The sequence below is a fragment of the Oreochromis aureus genome, linkage group 12 (assembly GCF_013358895.1).
Source record: "Oreochromis aureus strain Israel breed Guangdong linkage group 12, ZZ_aureus, whole genome shotgun sequence".
NCBI classification, from domain to species: Eukaryota; Metazoa; Chordata; class Actinopteri; order Cichliformes; family Cichlidae; genus Oreochromis; species Oreochromis aureus.
The window spans coordinates 16,931,315-16,949,468 of NC_052953.1; the positions used below are offsets into that span (position 1 = coordinate 16,931,315).

The following is an 18,154-nucleotide window of genomic DNA, read 5'->3' on the forward strand; positions in this document are numbered from 1 at the left end:
CTCTGTCTCCTTCTAACACATACCCATCCTCTTTAAGGTCACCCCTGTCCCACAGGCCTTAACACACAACTGTCCCCACAATTAGACATGGCTCAGTAAAAAGGCTCTTAGATTTAGGAATTGGCTGCCGGGGAGCCATGGATTTAATGACTGGCACTACACTGAAACTAAATGTCTACAGATGATGAATGGCCTAAGAAAGGAAAGCAGGTTTTGTAGTTTGATGCGCACCTTTAATCACATCCACACATGAGTTAAATCAAGAAATGAAAACCTTCAAATAACTCACGGGGCATTCATACCACCTCGCTCCCTCACAGACATTCGTCTTTTTTATAGAAATTGCTTTAAAATACTGTCATGCGGTTAAGCGAGGACATTGAATTACTCTGCTTTGCTGTGTTCCACACCTATCTGTACAATCCAACACAAATTTGTTTGTAGAAGTTCATCAGAACTTTTGGAAATGCTGATGGGAGCACATTAGCTGGTTCTGAATGGCACTGTTCTTTCCAAAAACTGTTTTAACAGATTTGGATGGCACAATTGGAACTGTAACAAACACCATTTTCAATGTCATTCTGTTATTTCCGCATTCTGACAACGTGGTGGAGGAAGCAGAAAAAGTCGCGTCAGAGAGGGCCAGACGTAGGTGGAGCAGTCGATGTATGAACAAAGTACAACGATGACCAAAAGGCCTGAGTGTAAGCCGTAACAAAAAGTCAGTCACGGTCTTCCTAGAATCCACAGCTGACACTGACAAATGGAGATCACGTTAGGAAACATTTCTGGACACAGACAGTGGCATTTTACAAATGTTCGTCCATGCAGCCGACAGAAAACACTGTTTAAAAAAACTAAATATCTGAAAGGAGTGTTCATGGTTCAAATTGTTTGTGTCTGCATAATGATAAGCATCTTTTATTTGTGTAGGACAATCCTTTGTTATTATTTTTGACATCAAATCTTACTGCTTGTGCTAGTATTTTGATTTTTATTAGTCTATGTATCATTTCAATTTGAAATCGGAAGCTATATAAATTGTTTTTATATAGAATATATATAGAAATTTTTATCCAACCCCACTGGAAAATACGTTCCTCTTAACTAATTAATAAAAAGAAAATTCTTTTAAAACAGTTTGGTTAATCCTGTTGTACAGATATTATAGTCTATATGTTTATAAAGAATGGGAAACTGCATCAATTTATACCAAATAAGCTCTCAACAGCTGTGTGCAGCCCAGTCGTGTCTTGATAACCTTTACAAGCCCCTGAATTCAAAGGTGTAGATTGCTCACAGCTAGGCTGTCCCAAAAATCAAGGCTGGATTCTGGATTAAAAGGTCAATGTTAGGTGTCAATGTAAACTCTCAATTATGCAAATCAATTTTTTCTGAGACGTGATGCTCTCACATTCAAATCTTTTAATGTACTTTCAATGTTGGGCTTTTTGGTAAGGCCTACTGTTGGGCCCTCTTTTTGGGGGGGGGGAAATTATTCTTGCAAAAACTTGCGCATGGAAGGGAAGAAGATATGCAATAGTGTCTCCAGGCTCCTGGGAACCCAACTCAAATCTGTTTGATGTCTCTAGAGCCTTGGGAGCTGAACCACAGGGAATTCTGTGTTTTGTTTCCACCTGCCATAACTTTGACATAAGGTTAAGATGTGGCAAGTTCTCTTTCCTTCAAATGATTAAAGTTTAGTTCATAAGTCTATAAGTTTAGTTCTGCAGAGAATTTCAACTCCAAAATTGGATCAAGTAATCTCTGAAAGCGCCTAAATCGAGTGGTTTTGCATGTTTCTGTGGCACTTGAAAACACAATGGAAATTAGACAGAAGCCAAAAACACAGTAATCTGAATTATATGGTCAACGTTAAGTAACTGTAAAGATTTTCCAAAATTTCAGGCTATGGTTTTGGGGACTTGAGGTTTTCGGTTTGAAATACATTATAAGTGAATTTCCATAACTTTCCATTTATTTGCAATTCAAAGAAGACACTGTAGAGATGTAAACCCATGATAGTATCACTCTAACATGAGTGCGGAACAACACATCTGAGCTTCAGTACCTCAAAGCAGCTGAAAATAATGACCAAAGTCCTTTTCAAGAATCACAAACCTATGGATAGTTGAAAAATAAAAATTATTTTAGGAGCTTAATTTTCAACCCAGAGTGAGGAAATGCTCAAAATTTGGGACTAATTTTTTAATGTAAGTGAATTTTGATTCACCTGTATTTCCAATTCATATTGGTGAACTAAGCTCAATTTAAGGTTCTTATTGAGCCTCAAAAGTCCCCAAAACTGATTAACTAGTGTGTTACTTCAGAGGGGAAAATTCACAGGTCTGCACTGAAAGCTTGCAAGCCAATAAGCATAATTAGGCGAAAGGCAAAATCTTTGGGTAGCCTGTGGACAATCACCACCATAAACTGAGTGCCTTTTGATTTCATAACCTCTGACAGGGTGACACAGCAACGGGGAGGTCTTCTCAATCATCAAATGTAGGTTAGATTAGACATTAGAAAAAAGAATCTTTATGTGACCTTGATGCACGTAATGCATGTAAACCAGTATGTAATGATGATTTGAAGTTGAATTTCCAATAAATAAAGTCAAAAGTGAACAAATTACAGTCCCTGCACCTTTGCACACACGGAGGACTGACAGCAGGAATTCTAATCCCAAAGTTTCACGTGTCAGGTTCCACATACTGCAGAGTTATGACCCTGTCTTCTCGGCTGAGCTTCGGCCCAGTGATAGGACGTTTGAAGTGGACAAAAGTGTTTGACAGTGAAAAGTGTTGGCACCTGCTATTGATTGGCAAAAGCTTGCAAAAGCAGACACAAGTGTACAACGGCAAAGGTGAACGGAAGAGGCTATAAGTTAAGTTAAACAAAGCCAAAGACCAGGGCTCAATACCAGAAGGTCAAGCAAATGAAATGCAAAGAAAACAGACATGTCGAGTCACCCTCCCCTTGTTGCAGAATGGTTTATGTCTGCTTTTGGAAGGTAACAAAATTTGCAAGTTAATGACACAACAGAGCAAGCAAAGAGGGCAAAGAAACGCCTCTTTCATATTCATGTTCTGCTGCTGTGTACCCTCTCTCTCTGTTGCACTCCTTTAGTTTTTTTCCATCACCACTTTAGTTTATCTCTCTCTCTCTACAAATTATTATTTCATTTACATGTCTCATGTCTCTCTCACAGAGGTCCTGGGAGAAAAACAGAGATATAAGCAGGAAAGAAATCAGGAGAAAGCCATATATATGCCTCTGTGGACTATAATTCACAGCAGGCTTTGATCTTAGTTTAGAGATACTAATGGTGTGGTTTTAGGGAAGGTCTGGTCACCCTTTTATATATCTTTTTGTGTATTTGTATTTTGAGTACGGGTCTGTATAATACTTCCATATATGGTTGGGGTCAGTCACCCATGTAGATTTAAAAAAAAAAACAAAGCTAATGGATGTTCTTCCTGAGCTTATGCTATTGCTAACAACTCTTATTGGTATGTCGGCGTGTATTATACACTGCCAAAGGGTATTAGTGGAAATATTAGCACTTTCACTCTAAAACAAAACATTCACATTATATATTAAACACCATCAACACCACCTTCCAAATGACTCCTACTGACACTGTGCTCGCAAAACTTTAGAAAACAATCATTTAGGCATCTGTCATTTTCCAGCAAACCGTTATTATCCTTCTGGCTCCTGATTTGGACTAAAATGTAAAACAAAACTTTGCATCTGCATCTTGCGATTACCCCAGACCCCTCAAAAATGTGTGGAGTCTGGCATCTAAAGGGGATATGTAAGTGCAGAGGGTGGCAGATAATGCGGTTTCCTGATTTATATTGTTAGACCTTGTAAAGGTATTCCAACGTGTCAGTGCTTTACTACGTGACTGTTTCAGCTAATCACGTCCATAATGGTTTGGATGTAATTTAAGTTGGTTCCAAACATTCACACTGAGACAGACACATAGCCTGGGGTGAAACGTTAGCTTTAACCAGGCTAAAAGAGCAGATTTATAGGCTGAAACAGGAGGGATAATATGTGCACTTTTGAGTGTGTGTTTGTGTACATGTAAAGCACAAACTGGCAGATACTTAAAGTCTCCCAGTTTCCCCCTCTAAACGTAGAATCTGATTAAATTAAAAAAACAAAGTGATTAAATGGACCTTTTAGAGACGGGAAAGCAACCACTTTGACCAGATTTCATGGAACTGAAATAGAGCCTGATTAAAATAGGGGTGAAAAATTCGTAAGAGCAGCGTGGTGCACAGTGGTTCCAGATGAAATTGCTTTTTATTGTTTGCTAGACCCTTATCCTCACTGGTTTAAAACAATTTGATGCGTTTCTAACTTGATAAGGGCTGTCGGTGTGGTCTACCTTATGTACTCTGTAGAAGCCAAATATGCCAGACTCACTAAATGTAAAGCTAATCTTCCTTCATTTGTTTGTATGTCCTTGTCGAGAAGAGCTTATGTGCTGCTGACTATTAGCCATGTGCATTATCTCACCTCCTGCAGTGTCCGTCTCAGCCTTAGAAGCAGGGTTTTGACAGCAGTGCACTCCTGCTGCATGAGTCTTAGTGGAAGGGTTTCCACTCCCAGAGGTAAAGGGTCATCTTCCTTCCCCGTGCCCAACCCCGCGCTCCACTCAGCAGGCAGCAGGCTGGTTGGACGGCAGGGTTCCCTAGAGAAGGGGAGGGATGAACAAAAGGAGAAGAGTCAAGAAATTTTAATTTCGTCTATGAGTCAGCATGAAAACTTAATCATATCATGTTCTCCACTTGTGGAATCTCATCATTGCCTTCGCTGGTTAGCGATTATATAGCTGACCCATTACACAGTAAAGTGAAGATGCCAGCTGCTTCTCAATACCCCAGTAATTCCTTGAATTCTGTGTGATACCGGGTGTAACAAACTAAAGTGCACAAACATAGTCTGAACAATAACTTGGCAGCATGCAAAACAATAATTTGTAGCAATTAGATGCAACGTAGTAAACTACTCCTTCTACACAACCTTCCTGCATAGCATAAAACTGTTATTCACAGTATTTTAGTCTGATTGAAACCCAATGTGAACATTTTGAATCTTTCATCTTTATTATTTCAGAGTCGCTGAATAAAAAAAAAAAAAAGTCCATTGCTGCAAAAATAGGTGGCTTTAAAAAACACCGAATGAAAAGAAAATGAGACAGACAGAAAAAAACAGGAGAAGGAAAATTAAACAAAAAAAATAAAGCGACAGTCAGAACCAACTGTCACAATACACAGCAGCTACCCCACAGGATCCACCGAGGACTCGATTTTAATGACAAGTCATTTCTACAATAATTCTTTTTAAAGAAGGTTTTAAATCAACAACGTGAGGCGATAACAAACTACCACACAAAACAAAAAGTCCACCTTAACATCCTGTATGATGAAGTCAGGGGGAGACTTCACTACTAAGAGATTTGTGGACATCCACAGTAAATTCTTCAAGTCCAAAGAAAGTTTGAATGTTACGTGCAGCAGAGCTGACCGTAGGTAGATGCTGTTAAAAGTCACCGTTTAAGGCCAGACTATTAACTATTAGCCTCCGAAAGAGGCAATGTTGTGATGGCACAGGACTGGATTCAAACACACACAAACAACAGGGGGGAGTTCAACCAAAGCCTCTCGTAATTAACTGTCCCATTTGGGAACACACTCCATTAAACAGTAAACAGGTCTTTGTACCAGCATGTCTTTGGTCTCCGGTGCGTGGCCTCTATTCCTTGTCTCACCTGAAAGTCACAGCATTTAGGAAAAAAGGAGACAGATTTTTGGAAAGGATTCTTACAAAGAACCAGACCTGCTTGGAGCATCTTTCTTTGCCTTCCTAAAGCTCAATCCATGCACCTCGAGCTCTTATATTAACATAGACATTAATTGCTTGGAGTCCGCTGTACTCGTTTTGCCAGTTTGCCACATTTCCCTGCTCGAGACGTCAGACTTCTCTATAGTCCAGCAGACATGAAAACAGTCTCCGAACAAAGATCAAGATGTTTTTATTCTATTTTGTGGCCGTGTGTGAAAAGCATTAGGAAAACAAAACACATCAGTTTACTTTATGATAGCTCTGCACAAACATGACGGTAACTGAATGTCTGTGGGGCTACTGATGTGGTTTGTAATTCAAATACTTTTTTATTGAGGGGTAGAAAAAAAAGATATATTTTCTAAAGAGACATTTTAATTCCCCACATTCTCATTTTGGGATTAGCACTTACCTGAGGTTAACAATTTACTTTTCAGACAACAGCAATTACACAAGCAATTACCCACAAAACACACTGGAACACTAGCTGCATTCATGGGCATAACTAATGTAACCTAAAGGGTTACTTAGGATAATCCGTGGATAAACCTTTTGTTCTGTTTATGCACTTCTTTGCCTTTTAAAATGCAAGCCATCACCAATCCACTGGCAAACAGTCACAAACGTCTCTGATCAATAAAAATGTGGCGCTGACTCTGACTTGGACATTTCGCCGAGTCTTTACTCTCAAAATTTCCCCTGCAATTAGAAGCCTATTAACACGACTATATGGAGCTAGATTGTTCGCAGAATAGACTTAAACTATTTCAACTATTAAACTAGAGTTCACGCTTTTCACATAGAGAAAGCAGAGAGAAAGAAAGCCGGAAAGCAACTAGAATAATCAAACTTGTTTCAATAAAGTAAATTCCTGCATTAACATTTCTCTGCCAGGTTGTGATATTTTGACAGAAGTGCATAAAGGGGGACTGTGTATCTCACCTTCTTTATGACATTTTCAAAAGGTGAGCCGAGAAATACCACCCTCTTGTCTGAAAACCACACAGACAACCTCAGAGTTCACAGTCTGCATAACAAGAAAAGAAGAGGGAGGGAAGGCAGCGGAAAGGCAGACATGGTAGCAGAAGAAGCTCTTAATCATCAAGAGCCCATGTTCACTTTCACAGATTTAGAGGGAGGTTCTAAAAAAAAATCACCAAATAAAGAGCAGCCATGAGCATTAAGTCAGCCAGAAAAATCAACTTTTTTTTATTCTCTTTTCTTTCTAAAATAAAAAACATCACAAAAATATCGAACAACATAAGCCATTCTGAACACAGCTCGGTGAAAAGGTCAGGCTGAATCGCACCCTCGTACTTTCTTCTCTGATTGTTCAACATCCCACCCCTCTTTTGTCTTTCTTCCCCCTCCTCTATATCTGTCTAACCCCACATTGTCGCACTTTTTCTATTCTTCAAACCTGCGCCACTCTCTCCAAGCTCCCACCTCTGTTACTTCTCTTTTGTTCGCCTGCCCTTCCCTTTTCCACCCCCGCCATACCCCTCACCTGAGTCTGCGTCTTCCATCTCTACAGCTCTGCCCCTGCCTCTTCATCTTTTTCACGTATTCCTCTGACAACCACTACACTAAACTGATGCAGTATCAAAGCCTAGGTGTCCCCCTGGGGATACTGCTGAGTACCTCAGACAAATGTCGAGGAGGCCTGCTGTCTTTTGAGGACAGGTGAGCGCTGTCTGTCAACTAGTCAGATGAGATTTTTTCTCCCCCTCTTTCTTAAACTGAATTATTTGCAGCTTTTTGTTCCTGCCTGGTATCTCTGAAAAGAGTGAACTTTCTCCATTTATTTCTGTATTGCTCCACTCTGCTATTCAGGTAGGATGAACTGGGGGTAAATAAACGACAAATGATCAATCGTGCACTCTTCTCTCTGGATGATGTGTCAAATGGCACAGTGCGGGTCCAAAACAAAGTTTTGGGGGGGGTTTTCTTCACAAGGACGTTTTGTTTATTGTTCTCTGCATCTGCGCCTTACTCCATGCCTGACAATCTTGCCCTTTCTCTAGCTTTCACCAGGGTTTCAGGTTTGGATTTTTCTTTTACCTCTGTGGTGTAGCTCAAACAGAGCGACAGGAAAATGAGTAGGAGTAGGGTTCAAACAACACTTGAATCACCCAAAACAACAATCACACATCAGGCGCAGGTATGCACAGTATTTACTCTTTCAGGGGACTAGAAGTTGAGCATTGCTGCTTGAACTGAGCAGCTGAGGGCTGTAAACACATTTTATTGTGGACACTTTTTAAACACTTTTTAAAAAAATGAGAACATCTTTCAGTGTATGTCTACACTCTTTGTAATGCTGACAGGTCCAAAAACATTAATATATATACTTTAGGAAAGTTTTTGATATCATTAGTAGACATCAGGAGTTATACAAACATTTTATCTCCAAAAAGCTTTGTAAATGCAACGTTTGATGTATATTTAAGCAGTGATACAGCAAGGGCCCCTTGCCCTCACACAGATGTTAGCACCTTCAGGTGTTTCATCTTCTGACCATCAAATCTCCCTTCAAGAATTTCAGCAGAATAATAATCAAGTTTTAGACCCAAGGGCTTGTTTCAATAAGAGATACACTGGCAAGGGGTGTCAAGCTGCTTGTGTGTGCAATCTGTTGCTAGAGTTGAATCTTCAGAGAATGAAACATTGCAGTAAAGTACTGTGCAAAAGTCTTGACTCACTCCCCATTCTTTTATATTTTTATTTCAAGGAGCCAGGCTTTTTTTAAAAAAAAGCTTCAGAGTTGTCTTGACCAATATTTCTCTAGGTAAGAGGTGTCAAACATAAGGCCCGGGGGCCAAAATTGGCACACCAAAGACCCCAGTGCAGCCCACTGGACAGTTTTGGAAAATGTAAAGTAGATTTTGGAATTTTAACTCAATTTTTTCCAGGTTTTTACAGCTTTTCCTACTGATAAAGACTACCGCCATGGCCATTCAAAGTAATTAAATAACAATAACAATTAAAACACTGTGTGAATTAATGGCAATTACTCTTCAGGGCAATGAGGTACCAGAATGTTCTGTGATTTTACACATTTAGTTATTTGTGCTGCAGCATTTCTTCATTTTGTAGTTAAACTGAGATGTACTGCTGAAATTGCACTCGTTTTTATTGTACAAAACTGGATTGAATGTGTCGTTAAATGTATTTACACTGACTGAAACTCACTGACTAACACAGTTCGACAGGCCTACAATAGTATTTTTGGATCAACATGGTGATTTTCAGAGATTTATTGCCAAAAAGCTTGGGATATCTCAGTATGTGCAGTGTCTCCTCCCAAAAAATGTAAGCAAACTGGATACATTGAGGACAAAAGAAGAAGTGGCAGGCCTAAAAAACTATCTAAAGCAAAGGAACAGTGTCTGAAAGTCATGTCCTTAAGTCACAGGAAAAATACAGCAAAGACCTGACACAGGACCTGAGAGATGCATCTGGCATTTTTGGTTCAATTGTGGTTAATGTTCATGGAGGAGGTCAGAATAGAATAAACTGAATAACCCTTTACTGTCATTGTACATGTACAATGAAATTATGGAGAGAGGTACAACAGTGAGTGTCTGCAGTTATCTGTAAAACAGGGTAATGGCTCTGTCATGGTGTGGGGCAGCATGTCAGCCTGCGGTGTTGGGGACCTTGTCAAAACTCATGAAATTACGAACACAGAATATTACTGTCAAACTTTGACCCACCATGTAAAACCATTTGGAAAGCACCTGATTGGGAACAGCTTCACTTTTCAGCATGTCAATGCATGTCAAAACATACCTGGACAGAAAAAAATACACATTGGAATACTATCTGTCATGGATTAAGCCTGGAGCTCAACATTACTGAAACAGTGTGGGATCATGTATATGAACAACTTAAAAAAGGCATCCAAATGTCCTTGAAGAAGCCTGGAGAACTGATTCCTGAAGACTACTTGAAGAAGCAGAAGTAGTTTTTGCCTTAAAAACTGTATATCTGTGTGTTTTTGCACAGCTTCCATTAAATCTTTGCACCTATTTCCCATTTTCCTAGCAAAACATGATGGAATAAGTGGAAGCTCAAGACTTTTGTACAGCACTGTACGTGTGAACGCAGATGAATAAGCATGTCAGAATGCATACTTTTGCTGCAGTTAAACTGCAGTTACAGGCCAGACAAAGTCATTTCCAGCTAAGCATGAATCTCACCTGCAGGTAATTACTGCACGCGCACACACACAGACACGCTCACGAGCAAGCGCAGGGCACAGTTGAAGACAAGTCTGTTCAGTGATGATAGATGTTACACAGGCAGGGAGGCCGTTCCTCTACTCAGGGTCATCTGTCTTTTCACTGTCATGAGCTGATAGCCCGACACTCTCACTCTATTTCCCTTTTTTATAACTCTCTCTCTCTCTTTCACACACACACACAGGCACACGCGCGCAAACACACACTGCCCCTCTGAACAGCTTATATGTATGTGAGTGCAGAGAATGGGACCGTGTGATAGCAGTCAATTAGAAGATTACCCAAGTGGACCAAGTTCTAATTTGAATTGATAAAGATGTAGTATTACACCAGCTAGTGGTAGACAATAGTACTGCATCTTCACATAGGGCATGTAAATGGGAAGATGATTACAAACAAATATATGGATTAAAGCACAATTAAATGTTTTCAAAGAGATTTTCCCTCTACTGTCTTTTCGGAGTAATTAAACAGAGAAGGAAAACACTGGAAGAGTATGAAAAATGTCCCCCCCCTCCTTTGCATTATGCTCTTGTTTTCTTTGTGCCTTCTGTTATGTCATTTCTCCTCCTTCCTCTCCTCACTTTCATTCCTTTATAATCCATATCCTTCCCCCCCGCTCACCTCCTCTCTTTCCCTGTCTTCTGCTCCCCTTTGTTTTTTCCCCTCCCTCTCACTTACTCCTCTCCATCCTTCTGACTCTCCCCTCTGCTCTAAGAAGCCATTTCTCAACAGCAGCGTTAGAAGTGATCCATTTCACCAACCCGAAAAAAGCCAATTATCTGCGTTTTTATGACTTTCATTATTTTACCACTCACACTGGGTTTTATTACTGGGTTGTTGACTACCAGCCCCTTGTACATACCTGCACACACACACACACACACGTATCCACATCCACACATGCAGCAAAGAATACACCCACACAGGCGAGGAGAGACCTGAGAAGCATGTATATGAAGATTTAGATGTCTGTGTTTACACGGTGTTCGGTTTGTGTGTCAAGTGACGAATAATGACTCCCGGTCAAATAAATCACGTGGGATTCAAGTGCATCATCTTGAGCAGCCGTGAGAAGCGGTGGGCTGTACCCTTGTCAATCAGCAATATGTAGAGACGGCATTGTTTCAGGAATAATAATAGTAAAGGACACTTCAGCGCTGAGATACGGCGAGAAAGGCAGTCAGTCCCCACTGCCAACTTTTCCCTCATTAAATTTTTACTGACAACAAAGAACATGTTTATGGGAACAATCCAATATATATGAGTGTCTATGGCTGTGTGTGTGTGTGTGTACTGCAGCCATCTGTGCGTCATGTGTGCTTGCTTGTCTGCACATGTGAAGTACAACTGTATACCACAGCTAAAAAAGAGTGATCACCATCATTTGTCACTGCTTTCCACCTGACAGACACTGTGTACTCATCTGCATTCAGCACCTGAGGCTACGGATGTTTAATGCTACCATTAAACTCATCTCCGACATAAAGTGCATCTGTGACTAAAGAGTGAGCGCAAGCCAAGCTCCAGGCAGTGAATCTAATGGTGAATTCAACTCTTCAGACACAGAAAGGGGGAGAATATAAAACTAATGTAATACGGCAGGGGTAACTTTCTGATTAACCCAACTGTCCTTTCTGCTTCCCTTTGCACTCTGCACTCTGAATGTGTGCTTCGTTTGCAAGAAATCCGTGCTTTTGCTTTACTCTTGGTTATTTCACTCTCCCCGACTTCTCTAACCTCGATCTATTGCTGTCTGCCACTGCCCACTCACCGCTTCCTTGGCATCTGTGAGGTTAATCCATAAAAGGATGGGAACCACCACATTAGCTCTTTGTGGGTGGTGGTGGTGGGGGAACCTTTGGGGAGTTTTCAGAACATACTTGCACTAATTACTATCACAACTTATTGTTGCTCGTAGAGATCTATTTAATATCGGTCCCATGTGTCGCATTCCATTTTCCATTTTCCGAGAATATTGTCATGCCAAGTTGCCAAATCTTACCCTGTATTAAAGCCTCCAAGCAATATTCCATTAAAGTGGAACAGTTTCAATTTTTAGCACAGAAACCCTGCTGTGAGTCCACTACCAAAACTTATTGCCCAAGGGAATCTGAGACATTTCTCTCTCTCTCTTGAACTTATGTTGTTATGCAAGCATGAAGGGATTTCTTCTATGATTCACGTGTTTTAAAGCAACTCTGTCAGTTTGCAATTTTTAGCGAGAATCGCATAAAAATGCCCGAGTGCCACAGGTGACAGCTGATCACAAAAGCAACCACTGGTTGACTAAGCCCGATTTTTATTTGATTTTATTTATTTTTTTAAATTCCAGCCAACAAATCCATGTTTAAAATGCAAATTCTGCACCCAAAGGGAGTTTTTATTTAGAGGACACATTAATGCTTATCCAGTCTGTTCATTACTTAAGGACATGATAATTTTTGCATTATTTATTCTAAATCCCTGATAATAAAGGACCAGAATTTCAATGACCTTATAACCGTGTTGCCACTGCACAGCCTGATTATACTTCTGCTCATCCCGCAGTCATAAAAAAATCAAAAGCATCGAATTTCAGATAAGATTTTGACCAGAAATGTAATAAGTGCAAATTAATGTGATCTTAGCTGCCAATGTGTGACTCAAAGCTCATATTAATAAGACAATAAGACACAGAGGAACAAGCTTGTGTTGTAAGTTCCCAGTGTAACACATGTTGTTTGAGACAAACACAGGTGATATTTTATGACAGAGAGTAACAGCATCACTAGAAATGTAAATGTTGCCTCTCTCCTTTTCATCTAATTTCCTCTTGTCATTGTCAAACTGCCCACTTTCCTTTCAGAAAGCCATATATTGTTTAAGATGAGTCACAGTTTTGATTTGTTGTGATTTTTGCGGTGGCATTGTTGTCATCGCAATGACAAAATAATAGCACCTAAAAACAAGTTTCCATACTGACTCATAGCAAAGGAAAGATTTAAATGACAATTATTGTGCCTGCATGTTTATTGCAACAATCTCTGCACTTAGATCAGATTCATGTCGACTGCCCACACTGCACATATTCTTGTTGACATCATTTCTAAATAAATGTTTCTCAGCATTCCCCTCATCAATCCCTCATTTAAGGCCTAATCTTATCGAGACTGCTGACATAAACATATTTCTTCGTCTGTAATCACCTGCAAAAGCTCTGATCCTGATTAAATTAAAAGAAATATAAAAAGGTACCGCAGATAATCCTCTCCAATCAAGGACATTAAAAAGCACATATGGCCATCATCCACGTTTCTTTAAAAGCCGTTGTCATGGCAGTACTGAAATGAGACTATGAGCTGCCTAATAAGATATTATGCACACAGAAAGCGACAATTTTGCTTTGATTTTGCACTCTTCGTGTAATTTTGTGGAGACTTACGCAAGTTGACAACAGAGTCTGCAAGTATTAGATCTGTTTGTTTGAAACAAATTTATCCATGCTGGGAAAACGGTGAGGACATCACCAATTAACACATAATATCTACTGTTTTATCAAGAGTTCCACACTGTAATTGTATTTTGGATACACAATCTGCCCAAGCGCTTGTGTATAGCATCTTCAGTTTTCCTAATGTGGTCGGTGAGTTAAGATTTTCATTTTGGTCCCTGAATAGGAACAATGGCACTTTATATCTCTTTCAGACTCTGGTGCTTTCATAGTGACCAACACTGTGTTTCTGTCTGATTTGACTGTATATCTGCAACACTGTGTGACAAAATTTTCATGCACCTAAGTTAAAGATAATTACAGTTTTGTGTTTTCGATTTTTATACATTTTTTTTTATGAGGGTTAGAAGTTCGAAGCCAGACGATGGAAAACAAATGAGTCACCAAATAGTTCAATATTTGGATAAAACATTAACCATTAGAGAGAGTGCACAGTCACTGCATCCAGCTGTTGTTTGACATAGTTACAGCACTCCCATTGAACCTCTTTTTTCCACCTTTCTGCACCACGCCAAGCTACCACTTTTTTGAGCCCAGCCTAAATATAATATATAATAAGTTCAGATAATCTCAGCTTGCCAAAAAAAACACTTGGCAGTGATGGGAAAAAGTTATTGTAGGACTCTCTGCAGTCCTGTGAAAATATCAGTAGTCCCCATGATTCAATAGCTTGTAAAGCCACCTTCAGCAGCAATACCTTGAAGTACTTTAGTTTATTTTATCAGTCTCTCACATCATTGTGGAGGAATTTTGGCCCACTCTTCTTTACAGTGTTGCTTCTGCTCATTGAGGTTTGCAGGTGTTTCTTTTTGCACATCTCTCTCAAGATCCTGCCCAAGCATTTAATCAGGTTGAGGTTCTTTTCTTTATTTTTCAGCAATTCTATTGTAGATTTACTAGCTTGCCCCAATGTCCCACTGAAAGACCCAATATAAGCCAAGCCTTAGCTATCAGACAAATGGCCTTGCACTTGACTATACTCTAATATAGAGAGGAGTTAATGGCCGTCTCAGTGACTGCAAGGTGCCCAGATCCTGAGGTTGCACGAGCCCAAATCCTAACTCCTCCACCACCGTGTTTGATAGTATGTATGGATGAGGTAGTCTGAGCTGATATGCTGTGTTTTCTCCAAACATGGTGCGGTCCATTATGGCGACACACATTGGACTCCTCTGTCTAAATCAAATGCTCCAGAAGTCTGTTGGTTTGTTCAGATGCAAATTTGCCAACATGAGCTGTGCTGTCATGTTCCTCGACTTGACTTGTTGAGTTTTTCTCTAATTGGACTTTCATCAACTTTAACATTTAACATACTAACTGAAGCCTGTAGTGTCTAGCTCATGGCTTCTTTGCAGTTGCTATTTTGCTGTGATTAGCTGTTATGTCCACTCCTGGGAAAATTGCAGCATTTTGTTAGCACACACCTGAATGCTGATGATCATTTAACAAGCGCATTTTACTCTCTTAATTCTCACCAAAGCAACATGGGTTGACTTAGTTTCATAACCTCTCTCCAGCCCCTGGATAACAACCCTTTGACTAAAACATTCACTAATACCCCGTGTAAAGAGTCCTTACCTGGATGATTGCATCAAGCATCAAGACTCGTGTAAAGAGGTTTTCTATTCCGAACTCTAGGTTTTTTTTTGTTTCTTTTGGGGCGGGGGGATCATTCTTTAAGTGAGGTGCAACAGACAGCTAAAAAGACCAAACATGAAGAAGAACAAATACATCAGTAACAAATTCTCATGGGAAATATTCAGCATTCACAAAACATTTTTTATCGCTGACAACAGCAGAAGGAATGTGTTTGAAAAAGCAACAAAACGGGGCGGGAAATATCTTCTTAGAAACATTCTCTAATCTCATCCTGTTGTATTAAAATAGATTCAACATTTGCATATACTATACTGTGGTCTGCAACAAATTGAGACAAGATAAAGGGAGCCAAAGACAAAAGTGCATTGCTATATTTATGATTAAAAGAAATCTTGAAATGCTGGAAACGGCAGCACTAATGCCATGTGTCTTACAATCTGTTGCCGTACGATTTACAGTGAAAACCACTTTAACACTCCCTTTTATTTCTGGAACTCACTAGTTGATTAAGAAAAAGGTTATTGGAAGCACAGGGATGTCTTATTTATTGCCAATCTACTGTTTTTCTTTGCGTTACAAATCAGGACAACAAGTTCCCGCTCGAAGCAAGTGGGATAAAAATGAAAGCCAATACTAATTAGTCTCCTCATGCTGAACATTTAATAAACCCAATAGGGTGATGTGAATTACAAGCTAAACAACAATTGACAAAAGAAATGTGCATGCCAACACATGCACACTATAACGCTTTTAACAGGTTTAGAGTTTTAAAAATTAAAAGCTGTCAAGGCATGTAGCCAAAGCTTCTCCACTGAAAAACCACAGATTAAAACAAGATAAAAGACCGAGTGTCTTGTCACTGCTTGTTGAATTAACAAATTCTGCATCGTTATACACCAGCAACTGAAAAAAAAAGAGGGTGGGGGGTCTACTTTGTGTTCCCTTTAACTCCCACTGTATGCTGTGTTTCTCTGTGTGTCTGAAAATCATGTTGCAGGGAATTTCGTCTGTCCTCAGCTCCACTCCTTAAGCTGGATTCTTTATGCTTGTCTATTTTTATGAATGTGCATGCGCTTAAATGTTTGTGAGTATGTGACTTACGGTAGAAGGAGACGCGTGTGCTACTTTGGCAGACTATATTAAGTCTGGTGGGATTCGATTACAACATGGTCGATATACTTTGTGAATCGTATTAACATTAAATAAATGTGTTCCTTCCTGTTTTTGCGCATATGCGAGAAAATTCTATAAAATTGCAGATTACAGGTCTCCGTTTGAGACTACAGGATATATACAGGAGAGCATATCGCTATGTAGCATTCCAACCAAATGTGAGAGAATTGGGGGGTTTTTTCTGAATTACGAGACACTTTCTCAACACTTGTTCTTTCTGCTCAGCAGTATCTTAATACCCAGCTGCCTCAATGAAGACAGCTATGAGTAGGCTGTCTTTTCTACCGCCATCTCACTGCTGCCATTTACACAGCATTCAGTTCACGAGCAGACCCAGCTAACTCCTCTCTCAACACATTCAACCAGAGGAAAAAAGATTTTTAACCTCTATATACGAATAAGGGTCAGCAGGGTGAATTGGGACCTGCGCGCGAATGTTGACATTTTTCTAATGCGCCTCATTATGCCGCCGCAAGAGCATGTGAGTGTAATACCTACACATTTAATCTTCAATTGAGAAGCGGCGATATGGGAATTGAGACTTTTGTGATCGTCCGCTGCATACTGACAGATAAGGACACGTCTGTGTTTGCGTGTCCTCTGCTCAGATTGCCCGTCTTCCGCATAGCAATCAACGGCAATGAAAAAAGAGAAAGGGGGAAAATGAAGAGAAGAATGGCAGGGGAACACTCAACAGGCAGGCTGCCGTTACCATAGAAACAGGCAAGCTTTATCCCAACTGTCAAAATTTAATTTCCTCTGCATCTTTTTGTATAAGAGACGGGAGCAGTTCACGTCTTAAAAGAAAACAGACAATAAAGATACATCACAAATGGAACCAAAAGTCTCGGAGGGACATTTGGTATTGTCATGCTTTGATGGCGGCACTGCTACTGGCAAAAAAAGAATGCACTGAAGAGATCTGTCTTATTTTATTTTCTATTTCAAGGCAAATGTAAACATGATAGAAGTTCATAAGAGACAATATCACATTGCTCACTCCTGGGACTTAACTGACCCAAACCTATTATACTCCAAGGGAGGTCTTCTGGTGTACTGCAAGGCAAGGACAAAGTCACTCGGGTGGAAATGTCTAGAGCCGAGGCGCCTGGGTATTAATCGATTAGTCAAATATTTTTGTTAAGCCAGAATGTAAGCCATGTGCAGGTTTTAGCTGTGGAAATGGGGAGGATTATTCTGCTTTTCTTGATTTTCTGTGACAGTAGAGCTATTTCTTTGTTTGGAATTGTTGTTTGGTGTGGCAAATTTGTTCAGAAAACTGGATGAATCTATAATGAATTTAACCACGATTTCAGAGCTGGAAATCTATCTAAAGTTGCATCTCTAAACTTTGTATTTTACTCTCCCTTATTCTCATCAATAACTAAAAACAACCATAAATACTGTATTCTACGTTGCTGAAAGCTGCTACGCAAGGTATACATATAGGGTGATATTGGATGTTGTGACACTGACTGATGTGTCAGCCCCCCCACCCCACCTCTCTCTGTCTCTAAACACCTATGCAGCTGCAAAGAATGGAAACAGAGTTTGAGCACATGGCTGTTCACTGACATGGCTTTGTTACTGTGATATTAATGTTTACAAAGTCATAAACATAGACAATTAAAACCCTGCCATCAAAATCATTCAACTGCCATACATCAAAGAGGTCGGAGCTGTGCCTGCACGCCTGTGTGTGTGTGTGAGTGTGTGTTTGCGTGTGCGTGCATGCAGCAGATGTTCTGTGCAGCCTGTCAGACAGCCAGCAGTATCCTGCAGC

General features: G+C 39.9%; 1 protein-coding gene across 5 annotated transcripts in view; it reads right to left on the reverse strand.

Annotated features, from left to right (window-relative positions):
• The window catches only part of ccser1 (coiled-coil serine-rich protein 1), a 125,031-nt gene that overhangs the window by 77,373 nt on the left and 29,504 nt on the right, over positions 1–18,154 (reverse strand). For all 5 annotated transcript variants that reach the window (XM_039620935.1, XM_031760298.2, XM_039620934.1 and 2 more), the window contains one exon: positions 4,534–4,708. In XM_039620935.1, the coding sequence (XP_039476869.1) occupies positions 4,534–4,708 (175 nt within the window). The remainder of the gene's footprint in view (positions 1–4,533; positions 4,709–18,154) is intronic.